General features: G+C 46.2%; 2 protein-coding genes across 3 annotated transcripts; both read right to left on the reverse strand.

Annotated features, from left to right (window-relative positions):
* Window positions 1-69: 69 nt before the first annotated feature.
* Window positions 70-21,018, reverse strand: ubr2 (ubiquitin protein ligase E3 component n-recognin 2). 2 transcript variants are annotated; one of them, XM_018662773.1, is made up of 46 exons: window positions 20,884-21,018; window positions 18,845-19,131; window positions 18,664-18,742; window positions 18,046-18,159; window positions 17,826-17,956; window positions 17,492-17,630; window positions 17,225-17,287; window positions 16,889-17,009; window positions 16,692-16,799; window positions 16,440-16,528; window positions 15,398-15,496; window positions 14,811-14,974; window positions 14,625-14,724; window positions 14,410-14,538; window positions 13,989-14,172; window positions 13,798-13,859; window positions 13,575-13,685; window positions 13,426-13,491; window positions 13,114-13,230; window positions 12,943-13,006; window positions 12,513-12,637; window positions 12,372-12,424; window positions 12,032-12,134; window positions 11,887-11,935; window positions 9,102-9,256; window positions 8,815-8,917; window positions 8,467-8,576; window positions 8,069-8,152; window positions 7,790-7,971; window positions 7,466-7,674; window positions 7,288-7,381; window positions 6,995-7,156; window positions 6,816-6,904; window positions 6,656-6,716; window positions 6,236-6,384; window positions 5,959-6,014; window positions 5,671-5,767; window positions 5,487-5,554; window positions 5,112-5,250; window positions 4,907-4,997; window positions 3,521-3,651; window positions 3,319-3,427; window positions 3,021-3,155; window positions 2,738-2,908; window positions 2,349-2,450; window positions 70-1,821 (listed from the first exon to the last, which is right to left on the reverse strand). In XM_018662773.1, exons 1-46 carry the CDS (start codon window positions 20,965-20,967, stop codon window positions 1,680-1,682), a joined length of 5,280 nt encoding a protein of 1,759 aa, XP_018518289.1. In that variant the 5' UTR covers window positions 20,968-21,018; the 3' UTR covers window positions 70-1,679. The 2 variants fall into 2 exon arrangements, with proteins under 2 accessions (XP_018518289.1, XP_018518288.1); XM_018662772.1 differs by lacking the exon at window positions 15,398-15,496 and adding an exon at window positions 15,612-15,710.
* Window positions 21,019-21,269: 251 nt separating this feature from the next.
* LOC108874356 (transient receptor potential cation channel subfamily A member 1) lies at window positions 21,270-27,082 on the reverse strand. Its single transcript, XM_018662779.2, has 19 exons — window positions 26,556-27,082; window positions 26,112-26,244; window positions 25,879-26,039; window positions 25,705-25,791; window positions 25,473-25,623; window positions 25,177-25,338; window positions 24,961-25,070; window positions 24,725-24,842; window positions 24,520-24,545; window positions 24,304-24,395; window positions 24,115-24,229; window positions 23,862-24,032; window positions 23,551-23,621; window positions 23,135-23,302; window positions 22,686-22,804; window positions 22,393-22,597; window positions 21,898-22,105; window positions 21,715-21,785; window positions 21,270-21,636 (listed from the first exon to the last, which is right to left on the reverse strand). Exons 1-19 carry the CDS (start codon window positions 26,640-26,642, stop codon window positions 21,462-21,464), a joined length of 2,430 nt encoding a protein of 809 aa, XP_018518295.1. The 5' UTR covers window positions 26,643-27,082; the 3' UTR covers window positions 21,270-21,461.
* Window positions 27,083-27,129: the final 47 nt, after the last annotated feature.

The following is a 27,129-nucleotide window of genomic DNA, read 5'->3' on the forward strand; positions in this document are numbered from 1 at the left end:
AGCACTTCCCCCAGGACAAACTGCTGAGTGTCACATCCTGCAGATTTTCAGATAAACAGAAAAATGTAATTCTTTTAAAGTTTTTATTGATTTTGTAATTCTTATACAATATTGTACATTTCCTCATTTATACAAGAATTCACATATTAACAAGTCAGAAGTGATAAATGAAGCAGTGAGGAGGCGATGAGCCGTCGACACCTTCAGGAAACCTGTGATAAAAAAACGTAAACATCTCCAACGTTTGTTCATCAAAACGTTTCTGAATGTTTCACCTCACGTTTCAGCTCAAACTCAAAGCCATAAAAAACACACATGAAGCACACGCACCCAAAGTCTCTTTAAATAAAACCTTAAAACAACAAAACTAAAGTAAAAAACTGATCTGGGATCAGTCGTTCATTCCTAATCAATATGCAGCTCTGATATGTGGTTTGATATGTTGTAACTGATCAATACTTGGCTGAAGCTCCGACTCTAACGTTTCTATGATCATTAATGTTTCTGTTTTTACTAAAACTGAACTCAGGGAATCTGTCATCATGGAGACTGAAAAATCCAGGAGATTAAATTCTAACTAAAGCTGCATCGGTTAATCAATCAATCAATCACCTGATAAAGCTAATCAGCAGTTGTTTTAAAAATTGAGGCCAAATATTCACATGTGAATCTGATCTGACTCATTGTATTGGATCAATTGATCCAATCAGATCAATCATCAGATCAATCATCAGCTATTTTAATAATCAATTTATCACTGAAGTCATTTTGTGATTGATTATCTTACATTGTTTTAAAGACCAATCAATTAATAGAAAATAATCAGAAGATTAATCAATAAAGAAATAATCAATTGATGTGGCTCTTGTCAGTGTTTTTTAACTTCCTGTTTATTTGAATCCTTTCAGAATAAAACTGATTTGTTGTTTATGTGGAAACGCCTGGGGTCAGGTTGTCATTTCCAGGTGGTTTCCAGGTTCCAGGTGTTAATGTGAATGTCATGAGACGAAACTGAAACCTGACGAGGGAAAACACCACAAACATAAAATGTCGTGTGAATGCGAGAATTTGGAGAAAGAACTTCACAATGTTATGAGTCGAGTGATTGCTTATCAGAATTGGTGCTGATTAATTTTGTGTATTGACTGATTGATTGATCTTTGCTGCAGCTCTGAATGTGTTGCAGAGTGACGGGGCCTCAGGTGTGACTCACCTGGACTGTTCCTACAGGTTTATGTTCTGACACTACATTACCCATGAGCCTCAGAAAACAGGTGATGTTTTCCTATCGTGCAGTGAGAATCCATGACCTGAGGTGAGGTTTACATCAGGTCAATGGTCAAACTGATTTTCGGGTTTATCTGAAACCGCCTGTCAATCAACAGCAGCAGCAAAGGGGCAGGGCTCTCTGTTAACAAGTTAGTAAGGAACTAAAACATCTAAACTCTCCTGGAGTCAGTGTTTCTCCTCTCTCTGATTGGTGGACTAACACCTGGAGAGGTCAGAGGTCAGACAGAAACCAAACATCCTGAAAAAAAAAAAATCCCTGAAAGCTGATCTGAGCTCAGCACTAGGTTGCAGGAAGCTGATTGGTTCGTTATTGAAAAGGGGGCGGGGTAAATGCCAAGAGCCAAATGCTGGCCATCTTTCGGAGCGCGAGGGCAGGGCCGAGCCAAACATCACAGGTGCTGCCAGTCGATGGCAACCAGTGTCTGATTGGCCTCCTGAGCGTGACCTATGACTTCAGCGATGCCGTGCTGCCGCCACAGACGCTCAATCTTCCTGTAACGCTCTGAACACAGGTGGAGGGGGTTCCCCCGCCTGCAGGGACACAAACATAAACAAATAAAACCATAAACATGTAAACCCAAATTAAAACGAGTAAAACAAACATTAACACAAACAAATTAAATTAGAGACAGCCACACAAAAACAAAAATAAACAAAAATAAAAAAGAGATTTAAATGTTGGTTTGATGTTAAAGGTGTGAATGTTTTCATCTGACGTCTGCAGGTCAAAGGTCAAAGAGTCACTCCAGAACTCAGTGAAGTTGTTTCAGCTCCGTCTCAGATTTTCTTCAGTTTATTTTGACCATGTAACATGTTTGTGTTCAACTCGTCTGTAACACCATGTTTGGACATTAGTTATCAATAAATAATAATAAAAACTGATTCAAACTGATGAGTCTATGCATCTGAACAGAAAATATTTCACAGGTTTTAATTTTGGGTCCAAACATGAGACAGACTGCTCTGAACCAATTGAACCTGATGTTAATGCTCAGGTGTGTTTGGAAGAAATGAACAATAAGGTAAACAAAAACATAAACAGGTCAGTAAACACCTACTTCAGTCCCTGGTCAGTTTCTCCATAGTCGTCCAGATAAGGAGGAGGATAGAAACAGCCCTTTGTCTTACCTGCGACAAACAACACCTGACTCTCTCTGACCCTGCACACACAAACACAAACACACACAACACACACACACACAGTGAGCAGGTGTTGTCATACCTGTGGCAGGTGTAATAGACAGATGAAGAACATCTCATCATGAGGAAATACAAACAGATCAATCATTTTATGATCAATAGTGTCTATCAGACTCTGTTGCAGCTCACTGTTTATTTTTTGGTTATTTGTTTATTAACTCCTCCTGTGAACGTCAGTCTGACTGATCCAGTATCAGCAGGTGGCAGCAGGACTGAGAGCAGCAGAGGTGGAGTCCAGGTGTGTTACCTGAGGAAGAGTCCGAGGCCGGCTCCACAGGTGAAGGTGTGGGCGGTGCAGGCACCGACGTCCTCTCCGTCCACCTCAGTCTGACAGCAGTAACTCTGAGAACACAACATGGAGCCACACACCAGGCACAGAGTTGGAGCACGAGACTTGTCTCCACCTGACCGTGGACACCTGCACAGGTAACACACAGGTACAGGTTATATACATGAACTCACAGAACTGTGTCTGTCTGTCTGTGTGTGTGTGTGTGTGTGTATGTGTGTGTGTGTGTGTGAGTGCTGACGTGAAGCTCGACGCCTGGTTGATCAGGACACTGTAATCCTCCGGCAGCTCGATCAGTCTGTTCGACTCTCTGGGGAACCTGACAATGACTCCACCCCCCTGCAGCGTCTGTGTCACACCTGGATGACGACACCACCTGTATGACATCACACACACACACAAACACACACACACACGCACACACACCCACACACGCACACAGTGTTACATCATGTGTGATGAATTTAAGTTATGTTCATGTCATCAGGTGTCATGTCATCACAGAGTGAAGTCACACGTTACCTGTGTGCGTGTGTTACCTGTGTATGAGCGGCTCAAGCTGTGTGTGTTGGCTCTGATGAAGCTGCAACAGGTTGGAGGGCAGACTGAGGTAGCTGCACAGCGCCTCCCACTGACCAGGACCTGCAACTACAACACAAACACAATTTGTTGTGTTGTCTGTGTGTGTGTGTGTGTGTGTGTGTGTGTGTGTGTGTGTGTGTGTGTTGTTGTTGTTGTTACCCAGCAGGTCAGCAGGCGGCGCTGTAGAGTTCAGGTAGTGGAAGAAGAGGGTGGCTGCTCGGAGGAATGGCAGGACACCGGCTTTCACACAACGCCACAACTGCCACCCAGAGGACACTTCAGGTAACACACTAACACACACACACAGGAGATATTTAATGACATTAATATGCTCGGCAGAAAAAAATAAACAGTTTAATGTTGATCAGTCATTATTACTACTTCCTAAGGAGACTGCGGTCTTTAACATCTGCAGCAAACTGCTGTGGATGTTTTATCAGTCTGTGGTTGCCAGCGTCCTCTTTTACACTGTGGTGTGCTGGGGGGGCAGCATATCCAAGAAAGACACATCCAGACTGGATAAACTGATCAGGCGGGCCGGCTCCATGGTCGGCATGAAGCTGGACTCTCGACAGTGGCAGAGATGAGGACACTGGACAAACTGCTGGATATTATGGACAATGCCAGCCACCCTCTGCACACCGCCATCAGCAACCAGAGGAGCCTGTTCAGTGAGAGACTGCTCCTGCCCAAGAGGCTTAAGAACTCCTTTGTTCATCATGCCATCATGCTCTACAACTCCTCACTTGGGGGGAGGAGGAGATAGAGTTCAGAGGACAGAAGGGAAGGAGTAGTAGCCACTTAATATGCAATAACCCCCCCGGACACTCAATAACCTTATCCTCCGCCACAGTGCAATAATTTAATTTAATTTAACCACAGGCCATATATAGTTCTCCATATTTATTTATCCTATCTCATTCTTATTTTATTCTATTTATAGTTTGTATATTTAGTTAAGAGTTTACAGTGTATTTTTTTTATCCTATTAAGAGTTTACTGTTTATTGTTTATTTCTTTATTCTATTCTCTATACCTGTTTACAAGCAGTTGCTGTTGTTGTTTGCAAACTGTCCTGTGTGCTGCTCCTGTCTGTATAAGCTGCTGGAAACTTAATTTCCCTGAGGGAGTCATCCCAAAGGATCAATAAAGTCTAGTCTAAGTCTAAGTCTAAGTCTGTTAAATTCATTGTAAATCAAAAGAAATTATCTGTTAAAATAAATATTAGTCAATAAATACAGAAAATATATTTTTTCATGAAATTGCTTTATTACTTTCTTTATATTTTTGTAATTTACTTATTTATCTGTTTATTTTCTGTCACTTTTAGGCCTCCATATTGAAGCTGCTTCTGGTAATCAATCACTCAATCAATCAATCAATTAATCACTGATCAATATCAGCACAGTTCATACACCTCAGACTTACAGCTTCACTTTAAATCTGTGTTTTCTTCCTTTTTACTTTAACTGATATTTAAAACTGTCGATCACCTGACAGGTGACTCACCTGTCTCAGTGTGTGTGTGTGTTTGAATGTGCTCACCCGCCCAGGTGTTTCCTCAGTGTGTCATAGAGCTGACAGGTGAGCTCCTCCTCCTCTGATCCTCCACTGTCTTGATCCATACACACCTCCTCTACACACAAACAGGTGAGAGACAGGTAGAAACAGACTGCTTCATGTGGAACTACCTGCAGGACATCATGTGTGCACGTGTGTATTTGTTGTGTTCTTCATGTGTGTATTTCACCTGTGGTGGAGGTGAGCAGAATCTGAACCAGGTGAGCTACAGTGACCAGGTGAAGGAGGTGGAGGTGGGCTGAGTCAACCATGCTGCTTCCTGATTGGTGCAGACTGTGAACCGAGCTGTAGGACAACACACTGTAAACCTGCAGAGAGAAATACAGTAGACTGCATCTATACATGAGATTAACCTGAGTTTTACCTAAGATTAACCCGAGGTACCTGCATTCAGACTAGCTGCTAACTGGACTTAAATGGAGTTAAACTGGACCGAGCCGACATAAACATATGAAGTGGATTCAAACCAACTTTAAACTGAACATAAAAACATTTAAACTGGATTTTAACTCGATTTAAACTGATGTTCAATGATGAAACTCACCAGCAGGTGAAACATGTCGATGTCGAGGATACACGGAGTGTTTTCCACCTGCGAGTCTGGAACCAGAGCTGCACCACAAACATACACACACACACACTGACCACACACTACTAAAACTGGAGATCACCATGTGATACAAAGAGAGTGTGTGCTGCTTTATTGTATTGTGTTGTTGTGTGTTTACCTGCAAACAGTCTGAAGAAGTGTGTGTGAACTGTTTTCAGTGGAGCTGCTGTCCAACAGGCTGAACTGAATCTGGTGAGGGAGCTCAGACAGTCGTCCTGCAACACACACACGAGTTTTACCTGCTCTGCTGAATCAGTCAGTATACACAAGATTAACCTGAGAGAAGCTCCACCTCCAGTGATCTCATTCCAGCTGTCAGTCACAAAAACACAGCTACCTGCAGCTGCACGGTAAACCCCGCCCTCCTGACCAATCACAATGCTTCTCTCTTTAACTGATCTGTTACCTGTCGGCAAGGTAAACTTCCAAACAGTGGCTTCTCCTCGTCCATCAGGAAGCGCTCTGCAAAGAAAGACACTGTCAGGTTGACCTCAGATCTCTTCAGGTGTGTGTGTAGCTACACACTGGATGGTGTGTGTGTACATCTAGCTCAGGTGTGTGTGTAGCTCAGGTGTGTTTGTGTAGCTCAGGTGTTTGTAGAGCTCAGGTGTGTATGTAGTTTAGATGTGTGTAGCTCAGGTGTTTGTAGAGTTCAGGTGTGTGTAGCTCAGGTGTTTGTGTACCTATGCTCTGGATGGTGTAGGCGCAGGTGGACCAGCTCAGCACCGGGACTCGGTGGTCCTGCTCATTAGGATTCACCTTCAGTCCGACCTTGTAGGTGGACATGCTGAAGGTGGTGATCATCTCACTGATGCTGCTAGAGAACGGGTTCCTGAGGGAAACAGTGATATCATTAACTGATGACATCATCAAGGTGTGAAGTCCTGAACTAGATTAGTCTGTCTGGACCACACACTTCACAGGTAAAAGTGTGGTGTGTGGTCCAGACAGACTAATCTGTTAAACTTGAATCTAAATCATTTCACCTGAAGATTAAAAACTGTTTATTGTGTTTCTACTGAAACTAAAGACTCAGTTTGTGTCTCTGCTGATGAACTGGATCCAGTTCAGAGTCTCTGAGGCAGAACCAGATCCTCACTCACTGTGGAGTGAAATCCACTCTGAATCCTTCAGGAACGACAGGCTCCGCCCCCCCTGCTGCACCTGAGACACCAAAAAAAAAAAAAAACATACATTAACACACACACACAGGTACTTAGCTGGGCCTGACTCTGCCCTCTAAATGATTGACAGGTGACTGACCATCAGACTGCTTCTTGTTGGCAGAGTGTAGCAATGCTATCTGCTGATTGGTTGTCTCAAGCCACTCCTCCAGACAGGAATGATTGACACTGAGAGAAAAAGAGCCAGAGAGAGCACACCCGTCAGTGTGTTTTTATCTGTGGTCAGGTGTGTTTACATGTTGTCAGGTGTGTGTTTACCTGTGGTCAGGTGAAGGTGTGTGCGGCAGCAGAGGGATCACAGTGTTGCTCAGACACTCACAGAGCGGACACAGAAACTCTCCGTTCTCTACGTCGTAGCTGGTGTGACCTCGGAGACGCTGCTGACGCCGCTGCTCCTTCAGCTGCACCGCCTCAAAGTACCTGAACACACAGGTGAGGGGGGAGGGGAGGGGCACATTAAGAGTTAAACTGTGTGGAGGAGGAACAGGGATCAGTTATGAGTTAAAATGGCTGAATTATTGACTCGTCAGAGATGGACTATGGTGTCGTACCTCTGCCAGCAGGTGGCGTGCATGATGTGTCCACAGCTGGCTGTATGGATCCCCAGAGACAGGTCAGGGTGCATGAACAGAGGGTCATGCCGCTCTGCAACAAACATTCACAACAATCCATCAATAAACCTTTAACTCTGATTGGTTACTGTCCTGATGATTTCAGAATGAAGCTCACCTGGGTCAGGCAGGTTGCGACGCCGGTTTTTGGACAAAACGGTCGACCTCTGGACAAATGCTGCCAGCACCATGGCTCTGCCGTGACCTCTGACCTCCTGCTCTTCCTGACACAGGATACAAGTCACAAGCTGACGACGCTCAGCTCTGCCCACCCTCCTGGGCCCAACACACACCTGAGAAACACAGGTGGGCACCGAACTGGAAGGACTGGAAGAGAGAAAGGAGAATATTTTAATACTCTGTGGTGACACACTAGAACCACACCTGCGTGTCTGCAGCAGCAGATGTTAACCAGTGTGCACAGGTGTGTACAGGTGTGTACCTGTTCTCTGCAGTGGCAGATGTTGAGGCCTCCAGCTCCTCCAGACTCTGCTGAAATAGTTCTTTGTTCTCGTTGATGAAATGTTTCTGCATCTCCGACATCTGAGCCATGATCTTCTCTCTACGGAGTCGAGCCATTTCCGCCTTCCTCTTCCTCTCTGCCTTGTCTTTATCTCTCACCGTCTGCAGGGAAGACAGGTGAGAACAGGTGAGACAGGTGTTTTCAGCCTGACCATGGTGATGCAGGTTGCTGTGTTACTGAGGTGTCTCTGTGTCTTACCTCCTCTGGTCCTTGTCCTGGGCTGATGGTGATGGTGGACGTGGACGACGTTCGTTCTCTCATCGTTTTGATGTTTGTCACCATCTGCACACAAACAAACACAGTAACACATCACTGACTGAACTACTCAATGACACAGAGCATCCAGATAAACCTGGACAGAGAAACAAATGATCGGTGATCTCAGCTCTCTGAAAACAGAGAAACAGGAACTGATAACTGTTTTCATGAGAATCACAGCTGCTGATCAAACTGTGTCATTGTTAACGTTTCCTTCAGTTACCTGTGGAGTCTGTCTGCAGGTTCATGTTCATGTGACCTGATGATTCACCTGGAAATTAACTCAGTCAACAGGTGATCATAACTCACTACAGACCAACAGGTGTGACCTCGTTTACCTTGAGGATCCAGGTGATCATGTCTTTGTGGACCTCCAGGTGAGGAGCATTCTGCAGACTCTCCAACAAGGCCAGGACACTTCCTGAGGTACTGGGAGCTTCACCTGGACCTGAACACAGGTGAACACACACAGACAGGTGACCATACACAGGTGAACACACACACTCTCAGTGAGTCTCCGGGGATTTGAAAATACAAAAACAGAAACAGATGAGACCAGTGAGTGAACTGGTTCTTAGTCAGAGCTCAGGTGTTCCGATGACATCAGTAACAATGTTTGTTCAACGGGTGTTTACAGATACAACAAACAAATCAAAAACACTGTGTGTGTGTGTGTGTGTACTGACGTGTGATCTTGCAGGTGTAGTTGAAGGTGACGTCATCATCTCCACTGCTGTTCTCTAGCTGCTGCTGCTCCTCCAGCAGAGCCATGCCCACCAGGTGGAGCACCTGCACACACGGTACACAGAGAGAGTACACAGTTAATGCAGTAATCACTGAGAACTGATGATGATACTAAGGTGTTTAAAGTAACTAAGTACAGTTACTCAGATACTATAGTTATTTTACATATGAAAAGTTTTGTTACAGATTAATCAGACCATGATTGGTCGACCCTCCCGGTGAGTCTTACCCTCTGCAGCATGGACTCGGTCCAGCCCCCTCCACTGGGCTCCACAGCCCACTGTAGCACAGCCCCCTCTACAGCCAGCAGCACGTCACACTGCAGCAGGTTCACCAGGCTGGCAAACAGAGGACAGAGGGGGGGAAGGAGGGGGGGGGGCAGGGCTGAAACACACACAGATCAGATTATTAATGAGAGCTGGTCTCAGACCTGAGGCCTGTACAATGAAGCGGGGTTACTGGTTTATCAGGGTAACTTCAGAAGTAACTTAGTTCAATTCAATTTTTCAACTCAATTTTATTTATATAGCACCAGATCACAACAAAAGTCATCTCAAGGCACTTTTCATATAGAGCAGGTCTAGACCGTACTCTTTAAAATAGGTATTTACAGAGAGAGACCCAACAAATCCCACCATGAGCAGCACTAGGCGACAGTGGCAAGGAAAAACTTCCTTTTAAGAGGCAGAAACCTCGAGCAGAACCGGACTCAGGGTGGGCGGCCATCTACCTTGACCGATTTGGTTAAGGGGGGGTGGTAGAGAATAGCGAGAGAAGAACGTAGCATAACACGGGTTCCATATAAAATGTAAGGTGATGCCAGTAATACAGCAGTAGTAATGACAGTAGTGATAATCAAAGTATTAACTGCTAACATAGGAATACAACTAATAGCAGTGTAAGTAATTTCTAATTCTAGCAGCAGGTGTTGAGTGGAGTTGTAGGAGCAGCAGGAGACTTGTCATCACAGATCAGACTCTACAGCTCCAGAGGAAGAAATACCTGCAGAAAGAGACAGAAGAGGAGAGAGAGACAGAAGAGCACAATACTACAGGAAAGAGAAGATATTGAGTTATATCTCCACAGTATGGAGAGAGAGAGAGAGAGAGAGAGAAGCTCAGTGCATCATGGGAGATCTCCCAGCAGTCTAGGCCTATAGCAGCACAACTAAGGGATGGTTCAAGCCTGAGCCAACCCTAACTATAAGCTTTATCAAAGAGGAAAGTTTTAAGCCGACTCTTAAAGGTACAGAGGGTGTTTCTGCCTCCTGGACCGAAACTGGGAGAAGGTTCCACAGTAGAGGAGCCTGATAACTGAAGGCTCTGCCTCCCATTCTACTCTTGGAAACTCTGGGAACCACCAGTAAACCAGCATTCTGGGAGCGCAGAGTCCTGGTGGGATTGTAGGGGACTATGAGATCTTTAAGGTAAGATGGAGCCTGACCATTAAGGGCTTTGTATGTGAGGAGGATTTTGAATTCTACTCTGGATTTGACTGGGAGCCAATGTAGAGAGGCTAACACAGGAGAAATATGGTCTCTTTTCCTAGTTCATGTCATTAATCGTGCTGCAGCATTTTGAATCAGCTGCAGTCATTAGAGACTTGTTGGGGCAGCCTGATAATAATGAATTACAGTAGTCCAGCCTGGAAGTAACACATGCATGGACTAGTTTTTCTGCATCTTTTTGAGACAGAAAATGTCTAATTTTGGTGATATTACGCAGGTGAAAGAAGGCAGTCCTAGAAGTTTGTTTTATATGTGAGTTAAAGGACATGATCAAAGATGACTCCCAGATTCTTTACAGTGGGGCTGGAGGCCAGGGAAATGCCATCTAATGGAACTACATCATTAGAAAGTTTATTTCTGATGTGTTCAGGACCAATTATAATGACTTCAGTTTTATCTGAGTTCAGTAGTAAGAAGTTGCTCGTCATCCAAGTTTTAATGTCCCTACGACAAGCCTGAAGTTTGGCTAGCTGATTGGTTTCGTTAGCCTCCATTGACAGATAAAGCTGTGTATCATCTGCATCTGCATGGAAATTTATGGAGTGTTTCCTGATAATATTGCCCAAGGGAAGCATATTCAGAGTGAAGAGGATTGGTCCAAGCACTGACCCTTGTGGAACTCCATGTCTAACTTTTGTGTGTATGGAGGAGTAGTTGTTAACACGTACAAACTGAAGCCTATCAGATAGATGGGACTTAAACCAGTTTAGTGCAGTTCCTTTAATACCAATAAAGTGCTCCAGTCTCTGTAAAAGGATGTGATGATCAATCATATCAGAAGCAGCACTGAGATCTAACAAGTACAGAAACAAGTCTGTTGTCTGATGCTATCAGGAGGTCAGATCCTGTAGTGATGTCGAGTGTAACTTTACTCGGTGTTACTTCTACCAACACTCCGCCCCACAGGTGGAAGAACCAATCGATTCTGGGACGACGACTGAGAGAGTCTGACTCCATAGGACGGGGGTTGTCTAAAGACCATCAGTCTCCCAAAAAGAAAAGAAGTATGCAGTGGATGGTAGAGGTATGTGGACCAAAGGATGGTGTTTTTTATGCTCCACATTTTCCATTTTCACTTATTAATTTGTTATTTTAATTTGTTTTTTCAAGCAGTAGAATTGAGCATCATTAGTGTCATTAGTCTATTATTGATGTGAATAATCCTTTAAATGGGGGTGGGGGGACGTTATTGTCCATTATTTTAACACCAACTCAACTTACCGACATCTTAATCACTGCCATACCATTTAAGACCATTTAGTTTGTCACCCCCAACTTTCATTGATAACCTGAGTTAAATCAGAGGAGGTTAAACTCCCTTCATAGTACAGGCCTCTGAGGTCCAGACTCACTTAGATCTGGTTCAGACAAAGCCAGAGGACAAAACAGGAAGTCACAGTGACGCAGGTCTGCTGCAACATTTCATTCAGAATCCTGTCTGTGTCACAGGTGACCAGTGAGACACATGCCAGGTGTGTAGATGTGTGAGACAGACAGGTGTGTTTACCTGTGTCCTCTCCGTTCTGTCTCCTCAGCTTCCTCTGAGCCTCCTCAGCCTGAAACACACACATCACACATGGTTGCCATGGCAACTCACAGATCAATGACTCACTGATCAATATCCCAATCAATGCCCTAATCAGTGTATGTACCTTGGACTGGTCAGCTCTGCTGTAGTGATGGAAGTACAGGTTGAAGTATTTGTTCCACTCAGGACGCAGTTCATACAAACCCCGACCTGTCACACCTGGCTTCCTGTAAATACAAATACACAGTACTACAGTTAGTCAGTATTACAGTCCAAACCAGAGTTAGTCGAGTCAGTCAGTAGTACTAGTCAGTACTGCAGTCAGTACTGTGACACCTGGATTCTACAGGTGAACAGATTCAGTTAAGGTGGATGAAGGAGTTTTTCATGTTATAAATATTTGATGAAAATTAAATCCTGTTCAGACTGATGGTGTTTGTATTTAAGGTGGACATCATACTGACTTGAATGAAGCCACGGTGTCGATGACTCTCTCCAGACCTGTCTCCTTATTCCCCTTAGAGAGAGAGAGACACAGGTAGAGGTCAGCTGTCTATACACACAGAAGACAGACAGGTAAACAGACAGACAGGTAGGTGTCTCACATTCTCAGGTAGAGCCTTCACGAGCTCACTGTGAGCCATTGGTCTGATCGACAGCTGGTGGATAATTTCTCTTCTGACTTCGTCAAACGGCTCCACCTGTCCGACACCTGCCACGTACCGCTCACCTGAACCCCACCCCCACCCCAGACACACAGTTAAACCAACAGCTGCAGTGCTTCATCTTCAGACAGTAAATAGGTAAACACAGGTGAGTCTGTGTTAATAAAGACAGTTTGAGCCGCATCTTTGCCTTCCTCAGGCCTCACCTGAACGTCACTAACACCTGGAGCTGAGCCCTTATGGGTTTGTGGTTCACAGGAGTAAAGCTTTGATGCTGCCGCTATCTGTGCTACCTGTATCATCTGTATCACCTGTATCACCTGACTCATGGTCTTTTAAAATAAAACTGAAGAAGCATAGATGAACTCACCAACGACCATGATGATGAGGTGAAGCATCTCTTCAATCAGAGTGTTGTTCTGCTGGACCACATCCTGTCATACAGACAGAGGACTGTCAGTAGAGTCAGTACTGACCTTGTTGGTCTGTATCTCTTGTTGTCTGTTACAGTGTCAGTAGAGTCAGTGAAGTCAGTACTGACCTTGTTGGCCTCTCTGTATCTCTTCCTGACGTCTGCAGAGCTGAAAATGTGAAACAGTTCGAATCGACTCAGAACAATCATCAGGAAGTGGTTTGGATCCATCATGGATGCCCCCGCCTGCATCGCAGCAGAAACACAAACGCCTGTAACAGACCGAAACTACAACCACCTGGTGCAGTAGAACTAGAGTTAGTAGAGTCTGGGTCAGGAGGGTCAGGAAAGTCAGGAGAGTTAGGAAAGTCAAAGTCAGTAGAGACACAGACAGCAGAGATAGAGACAGTAGAGTCACAAGAGTCAGTAGAGTGTTTCTACCTGCAGCATGATGATGTCTTTGTCGAACATCTCCACTCTGCACTTCACATTGTGGTAATAATAAATCTGAAACACAAACATGTTGTTACAGTCGTTGAACTGATCACAGTATTGATCACTTGAGTATTGATCATCAGTTACGGACTCACCTGGTTGATCAGGGAAAAGCCGTTCCTCCTCCACATCCCGGCATGCACCTGTGCACAGAGCACCAGGCAGCGGAGGGGGAGTTCGATCAGGAGGGGGGGGCTGAGTTCACCCTGAGGACACACATACATGTCAACACTGAAGTATTGATCTGACCAGTTTTAACAGTTCAGTCTGAGAGTTTGATTAGTTTGATCAGTGTTAAACTGTGAAGCTGTTACTGACCAGAGGAAGCTGCTCAGGGAAACGAGAGGCCACTTCAGTCCTGCTGAGGAGAACATGGAGCCCTGGGGGGGGCATCACCACATCACATTAACATTAACACACCACCACATTACTGATTATTTACATCAGTGAGTCCATTTGTTTTGATTTAGTTACATCAGATTCACGTGTGTGTGTCAGCGTGTGTTTACCTGCCAGCAGCCTGCAGACCGGCAGGTGTATGGACACCTTGTCCTGAGACACCTGGTACCTGAACGTCTCCACGCTGTGACCGGCCAGGCTCAAACTGATTGGCTGCTCACCGTCTGGGAGGCCACTGTAACAGTGACTGAGCGCGCCCAGACACTTCCTGTAAGCCTCGATCAACACACACTCCTGACACACACATATACACATATACACACACACACACACACACACACACACACACAGGTAGACAGCTGTCAGAACAATACTGTGCTGACAAATTATTAGTAATTAATTTATTCATTTTAACTTATTAATTTATTGATCAATAATCAGCAAAGATGTTTGACAGACTGATGACTTAGCTGAGACTGTTGTGTAGTGTGTACAGGTGAGTGTCACGTGTGTGTACAGGTGTAGACTCACATCAGCAGAGCACCACTCCTGGATCATGGAGATGATGTGAGTCAGTTTCATCTGCAGAGTGAACGCTGCCTCCCACTCAGGCTCCATCTCTATGTGCTGCCCCACCTGTCTCACCACCGGGTCCATACCCTGAGAGATAGACAGACAGAAGGTTAAGAGAGAGAGACAGAGAGACAGGTTCAGAGACAGACTGACAGTTTCAGACAGACCGGTACCTGCATACACTTGAGCAGCTCCAGAAACGCGTCCAAACCTTCTAGAAACTTCATCCTGAGCTGATCGCTCCACTCAGAGGGACGACTGATCAGGACGTACCTGCACACACACACTGGGTCAGCTGGGAGAATTGGGACCTAACTGGTCTCTGACTGGTTTCTGACTGGTTTCTGACTGGTCCTCACTTCAGGTCGCCAATGAGGCTCTGGACTCGTCCGAACTTGAAGGCCTGCTGGGCGGTGTAGCGGTCAAACTGGAAGCGTCCCTGCAGGTCTCTATGACGAAGGTGATCCACAAACGTCCTGATGATGGTGGTCATCAAGTTCTCCTCCACCATCAGCATCCGGGCCTGCGCATACACACACACACACAAAATGAAGATTAAAGGGTGGTTACACTGAATGTTTAGCGGCTGTTCACCAGCCTGACTCTGCCCAGGGGCATTATGGGAAATGTAGCATCCAGATTCTGTTGCGTATCAGTTAATCATTCTCATCATTTGACTCCGTATTGATAAAATATAAAGACACCACATGTGAACAAAGTTTATTTTATTTGCAGATTATTCACATTTATTTTGTCTCAGTGAGATTTTAGTTTGATCAGTGCAGTTCAAGTAAGAACATCAAAGTTTTTTGGGGAAGATTTAAGAAAATAAACCATAGTTGAATCCCATCTGTGCTGAACAACAGAAACCAGACTGTTTATAAACCAGAGACTCTGATGTGGAGCTGAGAGGTGATGAAGTAAAATCAGCTCAGACTGAACTCACCAGCGACGGGACGGTGAATATTTGTACTGACAGGTCAGTGATGGAGAACTCACGGTCGTGGTCGTCTTTCACGTAGTCGCTCTGCAATCGTTCATAACTCTACCAGCAGGAGAGAGAGAGAGAGAGAGAGAGAGAGAGAGAGAGAGAGAGAGAGAGAGAGAGAGAGAGAGAGAGAGGTGTGTGGAGGTGCAGGAGGAGGAGGAGGAGTACTCACCATGGTTGGGACAGTGAAGAGCTGAACAGACAACGAGGTCACTGACACTACTCGCTCGTGGTCGTCCTCCATAAAATCTGTCTGGAGGCGTCTGTAGTTCTGGGGGGGGGGGGGGACGACATTCACCTCTGGGTCAGAGGTCGCTGGTGCCGAGGCCGACACCCCCAAAACACCCCCTCCCAAATTATACCCCGACATGATACTCAGTGTGACCTATTGTAGTTACAGTAAAGCTGCTGCCCCAAACACTCACCACAGCACCACATGTGGATTAATCCGCCACTGAAAATAGTCCCAACAAACATTCTGTTCATGTTTTGATAAAATCAAACTTCACTGACGCCTGAAAACAAACCAGTCTCAACCAGCTTAAACTAAATAAACTTTATAGGTGAGTCTGAGCTGCAGCTGAGCAGCAGGGGGCCGGAGAATAATCTGCACCATCCCAGGGTAAAACAGAAGACTGAAGATAACTAGGTCACAACGGAAACACTGAGCAGCCGAGCAACAACATCAACGAGACAAAGAGGTGGATTAAGTTTAACCTCTTAACCCAGAAACCTCTGCCGGACTGATCCAGGGTCAGATTATAAATGAAGAATAAAAGAACAGAGAGGAGCTGGTTTAAAACAACAATGGATAAAATAAACATACAAGTTTCAGTCTGACTGATTACCTGTCTGACCTATAAAGGTACAGATTCAGGAGCAGTGTGAACGTCTGTGGAGTAAGAAGGATCTAATCGATAACATCTGACAGGATCTAATCAATAACTGATCAACTGATCAAGTGAATGTTGATCAAGTGAGTATTGATCAGGTGAGTTACCTTGGCAAACTGGATGGCAAAGATCTTCTTGTACTTGAGGTCCATGAGGAGACTGTTCATCAGCAGCTGGTGGTAGATGTTCCTCGCTCCTACAGACACACACCAGATGAGTCTCACCTGTCTCACTGACTCACATTCAAAACTCAAACCTTTATTTACACATGGATCAGAACAGAGATGCATCAACACAAGTTCTCACAGTATAGGTCAGGTGACAGATGAGGTGACAGGTGAGATGACAGGTGAGGTTACCTTTCCACATCTTGGAGTCGTTGAGCATCAGTCGGTCGACCAGAGAGGAGTTTTCTCCCTCTGCACCTTTCTGGAGTCCCACCTGACACAGGATCCTCCTAAGTCCATCTGTAACAACATGGTAACACACTCACAACATGCAGCAGTAGCGGTGACACACACACAGAGAGATCATGGGTAATGAAGTCCAGACGTACCAGAGTACTGAATGATTTGTCCCAACCAACTCAGAGCCTTCAGAGCGAAACACTGATGAGCTACAACAGACGAGTGCATCACTTGAACCCGGAGAGGCTTCGACTGACGGCTGGTGTTCCTCTGAGGCAGGTAGGTAGGTAGGTAGGTGTGTGTGTGTGTGTGTGTGTGTGTGTGTGTGTGTGTGTGTGTGTGTGCGTGTGTGTGTGTGTGTGTGTGTGGTTGTGGTTGTGGTTGTTGTGGTGGTGGTGGGGGGGGGGGGGGGGGGGGGGGGAGAGGGTTTAATTCACTTCATCAGTTGTCATCATCATCAGTCTGGTCAGTATGGAGATACTCACCACTATCACTGACTTGGCCTGATCACAGAACTGGAAATCTCCGTATCGAACTGACTTCCTGCCCTAAACAAACACCAAACAAACACAAACACACACACATCACCCTTTCAGCTGAAAACATAAACCTCCTCATCATGTGAAAAAAATTTGTTCTGAGCTCAGGTCAGAATTTCAGTTATTACTGCACTGACCTACAATAACTGTATATTTATAATAATAATTCAATTAATAATAATAATGATGACGATGATGATGACAAGTACTGACGTCTCTGTCGACAGTGGTGGCGAAGCTGACAGCTTCTTTCTGGCTGCAGTTGACAGCTTTCTGCAGAGTGTAGATCACCTGTTCATAGGTGTGGACTTCATCATTAAACAACATGCAGTAGTAGGTGTCTCCTCTCTCCCTGCGCGCACACGCACACGCACACACACACACACACACACAGAAAGTATGAGTACATGCAGTACAACTGTGTATTGTGACTGATCTGATGTCTGACTGTTTCTCTGCTGAAAATAAAACCTGATTAAATAAAGTTTAGTAGATAGAATGATGTTTCTGATGTTTCCTGTGTGATGAGGTGGAGGTGAGCGCATACAGTGGCTCCAGTCCTGCAGGTAGCTGCTCCTCCTGATCCCAGGTCAGCAGATCCACAGCGTACTTCAGGACTATGGAGAAGATGCTGTAACCACGGGCCACCATGTCAGCGGGGAGCTGAGCTACGGGGTCCTGGAGGGACAAACAGCACCAGGTGATGACTGCTGCAGAGGGTCAGTGACAGGAAGACTGGTAGACAGACAGAGAGACAGCTGTCTCACCTCCTCTGTGTCTCTGCTGTTGTCGGTCGGTGTGTGTTTCTGGCAGTAAGGACCCTTCTTCCAGGCTTCAGCATCTCCACAGTCACAGAAACCTCCACCTCCTGATGTGGTCATCTAAAACACACACATACACAGGGTCAGTGATACACACAGACACATGTACCTAAACCTTAAGGTCAAGTCTGAACCTTTAAACAGAGAAAATGTCCTCACACGTCCTCAGTGTCTGAAACTGATACTGGTCCTCATAAAGATATAAATACAAGCCTTCAGATGTGTGTTCTGTCACCTGCATCTGACAGCAGACTCTCAGTGTTCTGCTGTCACCTGCAGAGCTCGACCTTTGACCTCTGCAGGTCCTTGTCTGTTTCCAGACTTTTCCATGTCTGGAAACAGACATATGTTTGTTGTTCAAAGACAACAAACGCAGGAGCTGCTCCTCTGACAGTTTCCTGTCCACATCTGTCTGTCAACATCCGTCCTGATCAGAGCTTTTAAGACGATTCCTCACCCTGAGGTGGGCGGGGTCTGTCTGTACCTGACAGCAGATGGGTGTCTATTGTGTGTGTCACATGTCTGTCCTCACATCAACCAGCTGCTCTGCGTGTGTGTACTCACCCTGTATCGATGCTCTTTGTGAACACTGCCTAGGAAACACTGCATACACAGAACACATGTTGGATCGGCCGCACACTCCCTACACACACACACACACACACACACACACAGAACATGGTTAACATCTGGACAGAGTGTATATGTGTTCTGCTGTTCTGTTACCTGTGCAGGCGTGTGTTACCTGCAGGAGTAGGTGGGCTCCCCGACCTTGAACACGTGTCCACACAGCGGTGACGGCTGGTTGTTCTCCTGCAGCTGAGCCAGGCCGGCCGCCGGCTCCTCCCCCAGCAGGAGCCACTCCATAGGAGCCAGGAGGAGCAGCTGACAGGCCAGCTCCTCCCTCTGCTCCTCCCTCTGCTCCTCCCTGCTGCCGCTGCCCCCACTCGGACCCAGACAAAGGATTCTGGGTACATACACTGCCAGGTGACGGTACACCTCCTGCTGCAGGTCGGCTGCTGCCAGCCACCGCTGAGGAGGAGGAGGAGGAGGAGGAGGAGGAGGAAGAGAGAGGAGGGGGCACTAGATTTAGTAAACAAAGTGACATGTCACAGTAACTCTGGTAAACTGATGGTTTCCATTAAACTGAGCCAAAAACAATAAAAACATTTCTCTGATCACAGAAACTGATTGGTGATCAATTCTGATCAGTTTCTGATTCTCCAAGACACAGAAACAGAAAATTAAACAGCAACAGTTGTAGTGTACTGCAGTAAACCTGTAGTGTAGTACTCCTGTAGCAGTAGTAGTAGTTCTCCTGTAACCAGGTATAGTAGCAGCGGATTAATCAGCTCTGTCACTGTTTAACCTGCTATTCACTGACACACTGACCCAGATCTCTGAGCTAACACCGACCCAACACTGAGCTAACACCAGACTAATACCGAGCTAACACCGAGCTATCACTGAGCTAACACCGAGCTAACACAGGCTAACACCGAGCCAACACTGAGCTAACACCAGGCTAATACCGAGCTAACACCGAGCTATCACTGAGCTAACACCAGGCTAACACTACGCTAACACCTGACTAGGACTAAGACTAAGGTAAAACTGAGCTAAAACAGAGCTAACATAGAGCCAACACCAGACTTACACGGTGCTAATGAGTCACATAGATTACAATATAACCCTTGGCTGATCATTTAGCACCATGAAAATCTAAACCCATAAAATCTGTTTTAGAGCTGATAACTTTCAATAAATAATCAGTTCACTTTAGTCATTGTGTTCAGAGGAACAAATGCAAATGTCACAAAGAACCTGGGGAAAACGATGAACTCATAGTGAGAGAATATTTGTCACAGTGTTGTTGTTAACCTGGTTTTGCTGGATCCCATTTTAACAGCTGCTGAGATGATGGCTTTATGCTAATCTGAATTAAACTAATTAATGACAACCTGAGAGAACCTGTCTGCTCTGGTCACCACACTATTTATTATTAGCTTAGCTAGTTTACCCATCAGCAGATAACAGCTAACAGGCAGTGGCAGCTTAGAGCAGCTAGCATCAGCTAAGAGCTGGTGGCAGCTTAGCAGCTAACAGTAAACAGCTCATGGCAGCTTAGTGCAGCTAGCATCAGCTAACAGCTGGTGACAGCTTATCAGCTAGCAGCAGATCCTGTGCCTACAGGAGGAATCTCACCTCTGATAATGTTTTGTCCTTTATCACAGACTTTACTGTAACGGGTTATTCATGAATTCAATTTACATATAATTATTATGGGACTTGTGTCTCAGAATTTGGAATCGAGTCTTTCGCCCTGAGACCGTGTTTGCGAACCTGGGACCGTGAGACAGTGTCTCAAGACCAAGACCAAGACCATCTCCAAGGACCTCGGACTGCGCCTTTAGGACCTGGGACGGAGCCTCCGGACCCACCGCTCCGATGTTGCTCGCTGTAACGGTAAATAAACGCTCGGAGCGGGTTTGGACGACAAGAACATGCGGATCGGGTTCGGTCGAACCGACAGTCGGGGTGTAAACGGAGAGTTCGGGCTGACAGAGGCGGACCAGATGTTTCTGGCAGCTTTAAACTGACATCCAGATGTTTTACACATCCTCCCTGCAGCTAGCATTAGCTTTAGCCCTAGCATTAGAATTAGCTCGGTGAAACAGCGGATTGACCTCTAAATCCCGCGTTCAGCAGGTGTGAGAGTTCGGACTGACTCGGTCACAGGACAAGAGAGGGTCAGTGGGGCTGACAGGGCGAGGAGCCGCTTACCGACGCGGTGTCTTTGGCGGAGAAATTCAGGAATTCCGAACGTGAAGCGGACGGTGGATCTCCGTCGGACTCGGCTGCCGCCATCTTTCCTCCCTCTACTCTGTGGCTACTGCAAGAAGAACCGGAACTGGAAATGATCAACAGCTGAGGGCCCGAGGAGCAAAGGGGGCGGGGCCATGTTTTTGTTTGTTTATTATGTTTTAAACAAGGGAAATAAATAAACGTTCACTCAGAGTCTGAACAAACAGAAAACATTAAAATAAAAATAAAACAACAATAAAAACATTTTACTGACTTTGTTTGTCTGTATGTGTGTTGGCTCTGCGTAGGGTTAGGGTTAGGGTCCAGGGTTATTTGAAGTTAAAAACAATCACAGGAGAAAAATATGATTCACTCAGACTGAACAGAGGCATTCAGCCTGTGTTTATTATAATAATAATAATAATTATCATTTAGCCTTTATTTCAAAATAAAAGCACTGAGTTCTTCAAGAGCTGGATCAGGATCAGTCCTCATGTCTGAAGAGCCAGAGACTGGTCTGTGGTCTAGTCTGTTGTCTGGTCTGTGGTCTGGTCTGGTCAATTCTGTAAACCTGAGTCTGTCCTGTTCTGAACCAACTGCTGGACCAGAGTCCGGAGCTGCCTCAGCTCTGCTCGGATTAATTGAAGCTCCTGGTTCTGGTCCTGAAGTTCCTGGTCCTGCTGGTCCTTTCTCTCCTGGAGGTGGTTCTGCAGGTTCTGGTCCATGTGGACTCTGGTGGAGAGAAGATGAAGAGTCAGACCTGCAGCAGAGTCTCAGACCTGAAGACGTCAGCGACGGTCAGAGCCTCACCCAGATCCTGATCTTGATCCTGAGACCGTCTCTACGTCTCTCTGCAGGACCAGGAACTGGTCCAGAGTCTCCTGTAGGACACAGACACACAGACACACACACATACACACACACACACACACACACTTTACTCTCTGACCTTTAATTAAAGTTTTTAAAATTCTTTTGCTCTTTCAAACGAACTTTGATCTGTGCTGTGATGCGTCCCATCTCGTCATGGTAACGGGGGTTTGTGTTAACGTCATCATCGTGGGCATCGGCCAGTGGTGCACAGTGATTGGATATATACTGGTTGTCATAGAAACGGCGGAGGAGGGGCATGGAGTCCTCCACCTGCAGGATGACGGCGGCCTGCTGCATCACAGCGTTCGCCTGAGAGTTATCGTGAACCCTGACACACACACATAAACACACACACACACACACACACTAGTCAATAGCTGATTATTGATGACTGTGTGATTATTGACATATTTTGTTTTGGAAAAAAATTAATTATTTTAGTTTGGACCAGTTCAGACTGATGCCTCCTCAGGTTAGTCCTGGTTTAACTCTCTTCAGATCGGGGACTGGTTTTAGACCTGGGACTGGCCCTGATGGATCAGAGAACTGGACCAGGTGAACCAAACAGGTGTGTGAGTCAGTCCAGGTGTGGACAGTCTGTGTGTGACCTCTGACCTCTGGAAGGTGTCGGTGAGCAGGGCGATTAGCAGGTTGACACACAGGATGGAGGATGCTGCCAGGAAGGTCCCACACAGCAGAGGAGCCATGACAGCGTCCACCGTCGCCATGGCAGTGAACTCGTACTCATCCACCAGAGTGATGCGGTACAGACTGTAGAGCAGGCCAGAGACAGACTGCATGCTGGGAACTGAGGAGGACCCTGGGGGGGAGTACACACCTGGTTAAAGGGTGATCAGGTGACTGACACACAGACACACACACACACACACACACACACACTCTCTGACCTCCAAATATGATCCAGAAGCTGCAGGCGTAGGGAACAAAGATCTCAGCATACAGGAAGAGGAAACACATCACGTCCCCGACAATGTTCCCCAACATGACGATGAACGGACCCATCAACCTGCACACACACACACACCTGGATGTCAGTGAGTAAGACCTCCTGCAGCTGAGAGGATCTTTGGACACCTGGTCATCCTCATCTCCTCTGTTGTCATGGTAACAGTGAGGCGATGTAACTTGACCACTAAGGTGTACTAAGTGTTACCATGGTAACCATGCCAGCTATCCTGACCAGACATGGAGGAAGTACTCAGATACTTTAATGCAGTAAAAGTATCTGACGCCACAGAGGAAAAATAAAAGTCAAAGTCCTGCAAGGAATCAGCTAAAAATACTCAGATTACTGATTACTGTCAGTACTGATCTGTCCGCTGTGTGTGTGTGTTACCTGAAGGCTCTGACATGCTTCATCAGTCGCAGCCACAGGAAGACGACGGTGATGGAGAACAGACGCAGACTGGCAGTGTGCAGAGACGGAGATGGACCAATCACATCTGCCACATGGACGCTGAAGGACGCTGTCAGCAGAGAGTAAACCAGCCAATCGCAGACGTTCCTGATGACACACACAAAAACACACCACATGTAAGAATAGTTACAGACATACTACAGACTGCTGGTCTATTAAGACCTGGTCTGGACTCTGGATCAGTTAAACCTCTTCATAAAACTTTGTTTCTATTATCATTATAGTTTAATATTATTTTATTTTACAGATTCTCTTTGTTTGTCTTGTGATGAATCTTCTTATGAATAGTGTGTCTGTGTGTGTGTGTGTGTGTGTGTGTGTGTGTGTGTTGTTACCACAGGTCTTTGCTGTAGTTTCCTCTCCTCCTCTGAATCTGTTTCTTCTGATCCAACAAGAAAAGTTTCTCCTGCAACACAACACTGATATTAATACTAAAAATACTCCTGATAGTAATGAAGCTGCTGTTGAAGCTGTGCTGCCCCCTGCTGGTTGTTCTGCAGCAGAAACTTATTCAACACGTCACAGAATTTAAAACAATGATTATAGAAAAATAATGACACAAATATCAATAATAACATTTTACAGTGGTGTAGTTAATAATATTATGTTGTTGTTGTTTGTTGTTGATGTTGTTGTGTTTTCGTACCTGAGGCCACATGGGATGTGAACAGTGCAGATCATCAAGGAGACGACGCTCTGCCCACTCCTTCCAGAGGCGGAGCTTCCTCCTGGAACACAGGATGTCCTGCACCTCCCTCAGCACCTCCTCCAGGGTCAACAGGAGCGCCAGGACCACAAGGAGGACACGCCACCAGTCCTGAGAGACAGACACAACAGGGACAGACAGGTGAGAGAGAGACAGGTAAAGAAAGAGTAAGGTGAGAAAGAGGACAGGTCACCTGGGGGAGGACATAGCGATCAGCTGAGTCTCTGTGGACAGACACAGAGATGGCAACGGTCGTCCAGGAGACGTTGAACAGGAAGTTTAAGATGAGGAGAAGCCATGCCCCCAACCTGACAGACAGACAGATAGACACATGTTCACCTGAGTCATGTAACATAAATCAGACAAATCAGTGAACTTTTACCTGCCATAGAGTTTCCATTTGACCTGGATCAGTTTGAGAAAGACTGGATTCATGATCAGGTCCAGTTTTCCCTCCTGAACCACCACCTCCAGCTGTTAAACACACAGGTAAACACAGGTGAATACAGGTAAACACAGGTAAACACAGGTGAATACAGGTAAACACAGGTAAACACAGGTGAATATAGAACACTTCACTCTGCTGGTGAAAACTTACTGGAGATGTCGGCTCACTGACAACTGCTTTTACAAGACAACAAACAGACAGACAGGTGAGACAGACAGGTCAGCAAGTGGTTGGACTGTCAGTAAAACATCAGTATGACAGTTTCAGCAGTGATACTGTCAGTACTGTAGGGATTCTGTAGTAGTACTGTAGTAATACTGCAATATTACTGTAGTTGTGGTAATAGCAGTGTTACCTTTCAGGTGCTTCTCAGGTGAGTGTGGGTGTGGATCTGGTTCCAGCAGGTTCAGGTAGTAGTACTGTTGTCTGGTCATCCTGTCAGTGATGTGGAACTGACAGAGCGCCAGCTGGGCCTGAACACAACAACACCAGGCTACACATAAACAAACGTACACAAACGTAAACAAACACATTAAAAGTTTTTGGACCAATCACAGCCCTGTCCTCTGTCAGTAGGAGGGACATTTTTACCACTGGACTCATCTGACCAATCAGAGCAGTTATACAGAGCTGTCCATCAGAGTCCTTCATCCCTGCCTCCGCCCCGAGCTCCAATAAAACCTGAGCGGCTTCACTACGCTCTGAAAACACACGACAGGCAGGTGATTATGTCAGTGGTAATGTCAGTGATGTCAGTGGTGATGTCAGTGATGATGTCAGTGATGTCAGCGGTGATGTCAGCAGTACCCAGGTTGGCGGCGAGCTGCAGCGGCGTCCGGTGTTTGTGGTCGGTGCAGCTGATAGAGGCTCCGGCCTGCAGCAGGAGTCTGATTGAAGACACAGCGTCATTCTTGGCAGCGAAGTGAAGAGGGGTCTGCTGGTCCAGGAGAGTCCGAGCCTCCAGATCAGCTGAGGACAACAACACATGAACACGATCAGGATCTGTAGACCTGATCTGTGCAGAGCTTGGGGCCAGAACCCAATGGACACGTTCAGTAGACTACAGTACCCATGAGCCTCAGTGGTTGTGCACTGACTCTGACCTTTCCGTTCCAGAAGGAACTGGACCATGTGCTGGTAGTCCAGTGCTGAGGCCACATGCAGCGCCGTGACTCCAAAATGATCAGGGCGGAGGAGGTCTGAACCCCGGTCCAGGAAGAACCGCATCACATCCACACTCCATGCCCTGGAGATCTGAACACACACACATACACACAGTGTCGTTAAATGAACCAATAGAAACCAATGAGAACAGGAAGTGAATCTGAAACTCACCTCGTGAAGAACAGTTTGTCCGAATCTGTCTGAGCTGTTTGGATCGGCTCCATCCGAGATCAGCTGATCCAGAAACGCCAGGTCCACCTCCACACACACACATACAGGTTCAGGATGATTTTATACTGATGTTTCACCTCACCTGGTCCTGGTCTGTGTCCTGGTCTGTCTTACCTGGTCCTGGTCCTGGTCTGAAGCAGCCAGGTTTCTGAAGTGGTCCAGCAGTTTTTTGTTCAGGTTTTGGTCTTTATTTGTGCCGTCAGTCTCGTCTCTCTGCTCTTCATCACCTTTATTGTCCTCAGCCAGACCTCGGTACCTGGTCTCTGGCTGAAGTCCTGGACACCAGACACACCATTAAAACCAGTCCAAATCTGCTGAGCAGACTGATGAAGACCAGCTCGACTTACCTCTTAGTTTTCTTCCTCTGTGCCTCCAGCGGCTGCAGGAGTACGACGCCCACTGAGCTGCAGCCTTCACTGCTGCTGACAGTGGAGACCTGGGCCCCTGAGGACCACCTAAGACCTGAGGACCACCTGAGACCTGAGGAGAAACAGAGACCTGAGGACCCCTTTAAACCAGTAAAACCAGTGTGACAGGTCACATGATGAGCTGTTTGTGATTGTATTGGCCCTCAGAAGTGAAAGTGGACGAGGCAGACCGGTGGGGTTTGTTCTATCCTGCTGGACAAGGTAGACGAGTGGTGTTTACTATGTTAGTCTTACAAAAGTCTCCATAAATAAAGTTTGTAAATCGTCATTTTCAGGAGCGGACTGGACCTGACTGGGGCCAGCAGACTAAAACAAACACTCCGACCACCGGTGGACCCGTCTCTGGTTCTGGTTTACACTCACCTGGATTCTACTGGTGCTTCCTGTCATCTCCAGCTCCAGTCCAGGATTCTGCAGACCTGTCAGACCATCCCGGGTCCCCCTCTTCATCCTGGTTCTGTCAACCCTCTGTCCACCAGGTCAGAACTCCAGACTTTTACACTGATAGATCTGCCAGAACTCCTGAAACCTGCAGAACCTCCAGAAACCTTCTGGAACTGCTGAAAAGTAAAGGACCTGCCAGACCTGGTTCAAGATCCAGTATCTCCTGTCCTGGATCCTGAATGAAGGACTAAAACCAGCTGAAACTGGTCTCTGATCTGGATCTGAGGCTTCACCTCGTGGTTTTGTAGAAAACAGATACATAAAGTCAACAGATGATGATGTTGATCAGCTGCTGCTCAAAGGTTTATGGTTCATCTTATCAGTGGGTGGAGGGTCCAGGTCCAGGTCCAGGATCTGGTCTCACATATAAACGCAGTGTCACAATAACAATAAAACTGTGTTTGACCTTTGACCTCTGAAAACCTGAGATGAAAACATCAGTGATAATTCAGAATCTGAGAGTTTATCAATGTTGTTGATCATCAGGTATTGA

This window comes from Lates calcarifer, unplaced genomic scaffold (genome assembly GCF_001640805.2).
Source record: "Lates calcarifer isolate ASB-BC8 unplaced genomic scaffold, TLL_Latcal_v3 _unitig_5321_quiver_747, whole genome shotgun sequence".
Classification (NCBI taxonomy): domain Eukaryota; kingdom Metazoa; phylum Chordata; class Actinopteri; family Centropomidae; genus Lates; species Lates calcarifer.